We start from the raw sequence: 9,394 nt of genomic DNA on the forward strand, positions 1-9,394 counted from the left end.
TCAAGAAATCATCTAATCCCATTTTCTATAGATTAAGCAAGTGAAAGTAAGGAAAAGTAACATGCCCAGAGTTACAAAGCTAAAGCTAGTATTAAACAAAATTAAATTCCTCTGGTCTATGGGTCTCTCCATTGAATCATACCCACTTCTTGCCAAAAGCTAACCTTCCCTTCCTTTTCCTTTTCAATACAAAAATTACATTTAAGCATTTCGATATCTCTTATTGGCTAGTACCAGTCTGATCCCTGGGAGATCCAAGGAATAAATGTAAAATGATGACATGAGACTAGATGCCCCTAAGTTCTCTTCCAAGTCTACACATCCCTCTTTGGAAAGAATTGCTTTTTTCACCGTATCTATTTTCCCCCCACACTAAACCTGTTTCTTATGGGAAAAGCAGCTAAAATTATCATCTTCCTCCTCAAGATCATAACAAATGTGCCTCTTCATACTAGTCTCTTTAGGATCACTCTACAACTTGCCACTAAGAGCCCAGAAAATCAGCCTCAACTCAGGCTAGCTAGCAAGAGACAAAAGGCTTTGGGGAGAAGGTCATGAGCAGTTAATGAGAGCAATTACCTAATCAATTAAGGCCTCCAGAGAATGGAGACACAAATTAATGACAGCAAAGATACACTTAGCAAGGAGACATTGTAGAATAAAAGGAATCATGAAGGAAGAAAAAACCAAAAGCAAAACAACAAAATTCACCATGAGAAATTTGAACAGATATGAGGGAATAGGCAACATAAAAGACCAAAACTATTTTGGAGAAGCACAAGAAAAATACAATACAGTGAAGGGTCCCTTTTATATAGAATTTAGAAGATAACAGACTACAAAAAGTTGTCTGATGAGGTGATTCAGACCAATTCCAATAGACTTGTGATGGAGAGCTATCTGCATCCAGAAAGAGGATTATGGGGACTGAGTGTAGATCACAACATAGCATTTTCACTTTTGTTGTTGTTTGCTTGCTTTTTGTTTTCTCATTTTTTTTCTCTTTTAATGTTGAAAACTATCCTAAGCATATATTTTGAAAATAAAAAGCTAAAAATAATCGACAACTTAAAATAATAAATTACAAGGCAAAAAAGAAAAAAAGAGTTGATTGCAGAAGATGTGTAACTGGAGTAAGACTAGAACACAGTACAAACCTTCCTGACTAAAATCACAGGATCCTTTAGCAGCAAAGCTCAAAGGAACCTGAAACTTTATCTGAATCAATGATATGTAACAGAAATGAAAATTGAAGCCCCAAGGGAAGAAATGACTTGCCTGAGGTCATACAACTAATTAGAGACATAGCCAGAGCAAATTCTAGTATCTCATGATCTTCCAGAAGTTCCTCAAGGAGGAGGAAGGCAGTTGAAGCCTCCAGATCTAAACAGGATCCATAAAACAAGCCCAGCTGGCCTCTGGCTTCTTCCATATCTCTCTTGTTGGCTACATGGGAAATCTCGACTCTCCTTTTTGAAACAGTCTTGGAATTCAATTATAGCTCATATTGTAGTGCATATATATTTTTAAAAAGACCTACTGGCTACATTTAGCAAGATCCCTGAATTCCAAAGGTTTTTCAAATTTATGTTTGTCTCATTATGCATACACATAGGAAGGAAATATTAACAAAGTAATGAAGATGAACAGAATAATGCAAGGGACAATAAATGAGATTGGGTAAAGAATTGTGAACACTGAGAAGTGACTGAAAAATTAATATTCTTTTAGCGATGAAATTAACATGTAAATAGTTACCAAGTAAATGTTATGAGATGACATTTAATATTAAGTTTTTAATAAACATTGAATAAAAGACTATTAGAAGTCCCAAGTGTCACTGGTCCACATCTGGAAAAAAGTGGTTTAAGCAAATGGTTCATGGATCAAAGTGGATTTGTTGATGGGTGGCTTGTATCATTCAAAAGAAGCCAAATGGCTCTAGGTTCATCTAGTGTCTTCCCACCCTCCTAGATCAAAACTCTGAAAGGGAAGCACCATGGCCATCTGCATTCTCCTGCCTGTTAGTTAAATGCTAGATCAAAGGAAAACTTTTGCTAGGGTTGTAAAAGAGAAACCAGGTGAAGGAGGAAAGCAAGTAGCAACTCAACGTTATTTCCATTCTTCCTAGAGGGTCCTCTGTAAATGGACTGAAGGAAGATAAGATAAAAAAAGTTTTGCTATGCAAGGAGAAATCACTACCTATCCTAGTATTTCATATGTATACACACAGAAGAGAATGAGGCAATCAGTTAAGTGTTCTTATAGTCCAGTGATGATTGCAGAATAGAGTACTTGGCTGAGCACAGACTGAGGCAGTAAATACACAGTGATACAACTAATAATTAACATGCCAGGAGGAAAAAAGCTAAATCTTTATTCAAAACCACAAGGGCATTGAGAATGAAAGGAATCAGAACAATTCACGCCTTTAAGTTTCATGGGGAAGCAACCTTTAACATTGAAGCCCCCTACACAGAATCATGGAATGCCACAAAACATCCCCACATCACCCTCTCTCATTTACAAATGGAGAAAACTGAGGTCCAATGAAAGGAAGAGACTTGTCCAAAGTATTGTGGCTAATTGGTTACTGGGTCAAGGCTGGTCCACTGGCACACTGCTCCTTTTAATGCAGCAACATTTGGCATAAAGTTCCCAAGGCTGATTCACAAATGTTTTTTTGGCCATGGATAAGACAATAAAATGCCTTTTCTTTGTGATGCTGAGCATCATTATAGCATCCTTAATTCCAAAAGGACGTTGAAGTCTTTTAGTCAAGTAGGACCAAAACTAAATACTAAAGACAGGGTGACCAGATATATCTAAAAGGGAAGAAATTGGGGCTTTATTCTTTAAAATGAGTCCCCTGAAGGAGCAAAATTAAAACAACTTCACTACATGAAAATTCTCCAAATTTACTAAAATAATATCACCAACAGTAGTTGTCTCCACTAAACAGTAAGGCATACTCCTTCTTCATGTTACATTGCTGGTTAATTTAACTCCTGATCCTGAAACTTTACAATAATGACTCAAACTCAGGTTTAAAAGATATTTGGAAAACCAAAGAGAATGTATGGAATTACAGTTAGCACCAGTGCAACAGTGGAAAAGGTAGCACCAAAATATTCATTCATTTTATCCTAACATAAAATGTAGTTGATAGCAGTCCAGAAAGGGGGAGAGAAAAGACAAATATAAAAAGGAGAGATAAGAAACAAACAAAAAGTATAGGGCAATATGTGCATAGGAGAGGATGGGAGGAAAGAGCAGAAAAAAAAAAAAACTTTGAGAACTTTTAGACAAGCACTTATATATAACCTTAACTTTTCAAAATATCCAGCTCCCATAACCATGAGGCTACACAGTCACTTGCTTAGTTTCTGTTTGGTTGTCTTATAACCAAGTCTTGACACAGGAACCTAGAAACTGAAAGGCAAGTTTCATCTTACTAGGTTGTGAAATTTGTGTGTCAAAGGTAGAGTCCAGCTCCCCTATTACAGACTGAATCAGCTATCCATTCTAGTCAATCTGTGACCACAATTTGCATATTACGCACATCTTTTCTAAAACAAGTTAGTTTTTCAACTCTCACTATTGGACCTAACATGAAATCTCCTTCACAACATCCTTTATAAATTGTCTTATAATTTAGTTGCTAAAAAGTTCAAGTGACTATGTATAAAATACACAACATACTGAGCCCAGAATGTGCTTGTTTAATATAATGTACATCTTATCTCCTTGTGGAATCCCTGACAGTGAATCACAGCAGAAAGTTTTTTATGGTAATTTACTATTCCTTAAGAAAAAAAACCCCAACCCCAAACTCCCCACCTCTGAAAAGAATATTCTACCATTACCAAATACTGTCAATATTACTTTACTGAACATCTTCACTATAGCAGGAACTGGTCTAATTTCCCATTACTATCTTATTCCACAGATTTCCTATGTCAAAAAAAAAAAAAAAAGGAAAGATGAGGAGGGAGATGGGTTTCTATGCACTCTTGTTTCTATAAACATATTTTCAATTAATAAATCAAAATGATCAATAAATATTAAGTACCTATGTTCAAACAATCTCAATTAAGAAATGTCTAATATTTCCAGACAAACTATGAAATAATTACTGAGGTACTTAAATTCCTTTCCAGGCAATTATTTCGATTTAAACTGAAAGGTTTAAATGTTTAGTGATATTTAGCTCAATACTAGAAAAACAATGTAAAATTTGGTTCTAATTCAAGTTTTTTTCCTGTATTTTAATTTTAAAAATGAATAAGTAAAGATTTTTGTTCACATATCTATATGTTAGAAAATAAAAATTTATATGCTGTCTTGCTGAGAGAAAAATTCATTAAAAAATTTTGCCATCAAACCAATAAAAAATGAATAGTTAAAAAAAAATAAACTGAAAGGTTTAGTCATCTGTCCACTAATAAGGAAAACAAGCCCACAACAATGTATCACTCCTGGAAAAAAGAAAACTAACACCCAGGGATATTCTTCTTTGATGAGTGACAAATGTCACTTACTTGCTATAGGCTTTGTTTCTGCAAATATCCACAGAATGAAATTAACAGGTATCACTCCAGAAGAAGTCCCTTTTGAATGACACTTATTATGGACCAAGTAATCTTTATTTCAACAGCTTCTGGAAGAGGAAGGTTATGTGTGAGGGTGGAATGTTACTGTTCTCTTCTTATTTAGTAAAAGCAGTTCCCATTTATATAGTGCTTTACAAACCAAAAAGCATTTACCTCACGGTTCTTTTGTGATGAATAAAATGGTGAAAGCATCATCATACATTTTACAAATAAGGAAACAGACTCTTAGAGGAATAAAGTGGCTTACAGAATTATAAGGACCTATATAGACAGACAGTTATAGTATAGTCTTACTGGAACAGAACTAAGGGATCAACTAGGAGAACTGCTCTGGATCTTATCTGCAACCACTTCCTATGGGTGGACCTTGGCTCCTCTTCTTTCTTTACTCTTTTCCTGGCCAATTTCCTGTACTCTAAACTTCATCCACCACATTAGAATGTGGACTATTCAGGGATGGTTTCCTTTGTACTTGTTTCTTCGACACTTGTCAGTTGATTGAGGTAACCCTGACATCTCTTTGTTGCTATACTGTGCATCTTTGTAGAGAGGGAGAGTGCCTACACAATATTTCTACCTAGGTGTCCCACTGGCATCACAATTCAACAGAGCCAAAATCAAGTGTTATTATCTTTCCTCCCATACCTATTCCCTCTTCTGACTTTACCATTTCTGTCTGTAACACAACCATTGATTCCTCCATATTACTATATGAGGTGTCGACAGCTAGATGCACTAAAGTCCTGGGCCTCAGGAAAACAAGTTCAAATTTAACCTCACATACTATGTTACCCTAGGCATGTCACTTATCTTGTTTGCCTCAGTTTCCTCAACAATAAATGGGGATTCACAAGATTCTTGTGAGGATCAAATAAGATAATTGTAAGAATAGTTTTTACTTTTCAAAATACATGCAAAGATAGTTTTCAACATTCATCCTTGTAAAAGTTTATGTTCCAAATTTTTCTTCCTTCCTTTCTCCCTCCCCTAGCAAGTAATCTAATATGGTTTACATATGTGCAATTCTTCTAAACATATTTCTGCATTTATTATGTTGCACAAGAAAAATCAGATCAAAAAAAGAAAAAAAACACAAGCAAGCAAACAACAAAAAAGGTGAAAATGATATGTTGTGATCCACATTCAATCCCCATAGTTCTCTTTCTGGATGCAGACGGTTCTCTAATCACAAGTTTATTGAAATTGCCTTGAAGCACCCCATTGTTGAAAAGAGCCAAGTCCATCACAGTTGATCATCACATAATTTATGCCCTTTGGGATAGTTGATATGATATATGTAAACCATTAAGCATAATACCCGAGACATAGTAGGCACTTAAAAATGCTTATTTCTTTCCATATTCATAACTTTAGGATTATCTTTGGATTGAAAGATGAGAAAAGACTCAATTACAAAGTCCGTCAATTTTACTTGTGCTGAAATTCTGGCATCAAATACCCACTCTTTTCCCATTCCAACTTACCACTTACCCATACTATTTTAATAGTCTCTAATTGTTCCCCTCATCAATCCAGGCATTATAGTCCAACTCTGCACAAAAATCTTTGATGGCTTCCTATTATTTAGTAAGTAAAGTTCAAAATTCCACCTGGTCACGAAGACCCTCAACAATATGACCCCCCAATCTTCTCTCATATCACTCTCCATATACTCTATGATCCCAGGCAAACTGGACTCCTCCATTCCTTGAATGTGCATTGTGTGCTCCTACCTCCATGTCTTTGATTGATTCTGGCCTCTTATACCTGAAAGATAGATCCTCCCTCCTCTCCCTTTTGCTTATTAATTTTTATCTTACCTTTTAAAACCAAATTCAAAAGTTATTTTCTCTGTGAAGTTGAATTTAATCCCTTCCCCTTCCAATTCAAAACTTGCATATGACAAAGTTTTGTAACTCTCCGATGTACTTTTCATATATGCTATATCTTGTGGCTGCACCTTATCAGTTTGCTGTTTTTCCAGTCATGTCCAGCTTTTTGTGATTCAATTTGGGGTTTTCTCAGCAAAGAAACTGGAGCAGTTTACCATTTCCTTCTCCAGTTCATTTGACAGATGAGAAAACCGAGGCAAACAATGTAAAGTGACTCACTCAGAGTCACATATTTAATAAATGTCTGAGGCCAGATTTGAATTCAGGAAGATGATGCTTCTTGACTTCAGGACCAGCACTATATCCACTATAGTATCTAGCTGCTTTATCTTATCCACTTACTAGACTGAAATTCATTGAGGTCAAATTTTGTTTTTTCTACATTTTGTATCTCTCCCAGTTTCAGAATGGTACTCTGTAACATCTGGCACTTTTAATAAACATTTGCTAAAATTGTGAATTAACTGCACAAACAATGGACCTGAAAGGAGCCTAAGAAAATGCCTCATTTAATAGAGGCCCAAAGTGGGGAACTGATTTTTCCAAAGTTCAATAAGTGATAAGACTGAAATTAAAATCCAAATCTCCTAACTTCAAATTCAAGATTTTTCTACACATCTTACTAGCTCTCTAGAACACAGAACAATCACAAACCCAATTCTAGTTTGTCTATTATCCATATAGCTGTTGTTTCATGGATAAAAGCTGCATTTAGAATCAGAAAGACCCAAGGTTTTAACACTTAATAGTTTGGAGATATGCACTTTATTTCTCGATGGCTCAAAATATCATAGAATTTGGAATAGAAAAGGACCTTAAAGAGCTGGGTTTAAAATCTGCTTCCCAAGCTCATCAGTTGTGAGACCCTGGGCCTCAGTTCCTTATCTGTAAAATGAAGATACTACTGGTAGCTCCTATTTCACAAGAGTCCTGATAAAAATCCAAAGAGATAATTCATGTAAAGTATTTTTATGAATCCTAAAAGATTCTACATAAACGGCAGCTACCTAATCCTTTTACAGAGGAAGAAACTGATCTCCAGAGAGGTTGCCATTGCTTGGTTTTCCCCTCCTTGAGATGTGAATGTTTCTGTACACTATAAAGTGCTAGAGTTAAAGAGTTGGCCTTGGAGAAAAGACTTGATTTCTTGGAGTTAGGAAGACTGGTTCCAGTACTGGAATTCCTCAAACTGTGAAACTTCCTGGTAGTGTGAAGCTGGGCAAGTCACTTATTTCCTGTGCCTCCATGCGACTAAATTGTTTCCTGTTTGCATTGGTAAAGTTTCTTCATCAAGAATAAACTATGCCAATAATATATGTATGTAAATTGTTCACACACACACTTTATAAATTCCAATTAAAATACTACCTTCTATTGAAAGTCTTCCCCAATCCCTGGCAAAGTGGATAGAGCACCAGCTCTGAAGTCAGGAGGAGCTGAGTTCAAATCTGATCTCAGACACGTAACACTTCCCAGCTGTGTGACCCTGGGCAAGTCACTTACCCCCAATTGCCTCGGCAAAACCAAAACCAAAACCAAAACCACCACCACCACCACCACCACCACCAATTAAACATGAATAAAAAAATCAGGGGCAGCTAGGTGGTGCAGTGGATAGAGCACCAGCCCTGAAGTCAGGAGGACCTGAGTTCAAATGTGGCCTCAGATACTTAACACTTCCTAGCTGTGTGACCCTGGGCAAGTCACTTAACCCAAAATTGTCTAAGAAAAAAAAAAGAATATAGTTGCTACTCCTTTCTGTCTCAAAGTTCCCATCATTTCCATTCCAGCAATGAATTCCTGCTAATAGTGAGTTCAGTGCTTCCTATTTACCCAGTATAGAGTTTGCTTTGTATATATTTTTGCACACTGTTTCCTTGCATTAGATTGTAAGCTCCTTGAGGACAGGGCCTGCTTTTTGCCTCTTTTTGTATCCCTAGCACTTAGTGCTGGCACTAGTAAGGGCTTAATGAATGTTTATTTAATTGAATATATGTCTATTTACATATACACAAGCATACACCTGGGTAGAAGTAAAGTGACCGTGTCCCGGTACCTTCCCCTTAGCCTTATTAAGTACCTATTGCGAGCATTAAGCTGTCGGGCAGTCCCCTCTGCATCAGACACGAGATTCTGGCACACCGAGCCAGAAGGAACCTTGGAATCGCCTCGTCTAACCGGTTCATTTTATGAATGAAAAAACTGAGGCCCACAGAAAGGACATGTCTGATGGCGTCATTTTTACAGATGAGGAAACTGAGGCCCAGAGAACTGGAGCCGCTCGGCCAAGGTCACCAAGGATCAATGGGAAGCACTTGGGATTCGAATTCAGGTCCACTCCCTTTAAGTCGGATACCAAAGCCCGGCGCCCCGGCCCCGGCCCCGGCCCCGTCCCGAGCCGCCCCCCCGGAGGTGGAACCAGCCGCCCTCAGGAGGCCGAGGGGCTGCACTAGGGGTCCGGCTCCCGGCTCTCCGGGGAGTGTCCAAGGCGGCGCCTCCGCTCAGGCCCCGGCCCCGGCCCCGGGAGAAGAGGCGCCTCGGGCCGGCCGAGCCTGAGCGGGGCGAGAGAAGGGCACGGGGACCGGGCCCGGGTGGAGACGCAGGGAGGCTCGGCCGCAGGTTCGACCCCGGCCTCGGGGTCCCTACCGCAGACAGCCCGCTCTCGCCCCGGCTCCGGCTCTCCTTCACTCACCATCAGCACCGCCATCTTGGATCCACGTGTCGCCGCCGCCGACGTCAGCGGAAGTGGCGCCCACAGTCTGACGGAGTTTAAGCCGGGCCAGAGCGGTGGTTAGTCCTGGGCTGCCCCGGGGCTCGGGGCCCCGATGACCGAGAAGCAGAGGCGCGGATTCCGGGACTCGAAGGAGGGCCGCGGTACAGCCGATGCGC

The 9,394-nt window shown here is 38.9% G+C and overlaps 1 protein-coding gene across 1 annotated transcript in view; it reads right to left on the bottom strand.

The window, feature by feature from the left end:
* Positions 1-9,394, bottom strand: part of TM9SF4 (transmembrane 9 superfamily member 4) — a 56,602-nt gene extending 47,208 nt beyond the window's left edge. Inside the window, exon 1 of the mRNA XM_031954116.1 lies at positions 9,198-9,394. Within this exon, the coding sequence (XP_031809976.1) occupies positions 9,198-9,212 (15 nt within the window). The 5' untranslated portion in view covers positions 9,213-9,394. The remainder of the gene's footprint in view (positions 1-9,197) is intronic.

Source organism: Sarcophilus harrisii, chromosome 2, assembly GCF_902635505.1.
Source record: "Sarcophilus harrisii chromosome 2, mSarHar1.11, whole genome shotgun sequence".
In the NCBI taxonomy this organism is placed as follows: Eukaryota; Metazoa; Chordata; class Mammalia; order Dasyuromorphia; family Dasyuridae; genus Sarcophilus; species Sarcophilus harrisii.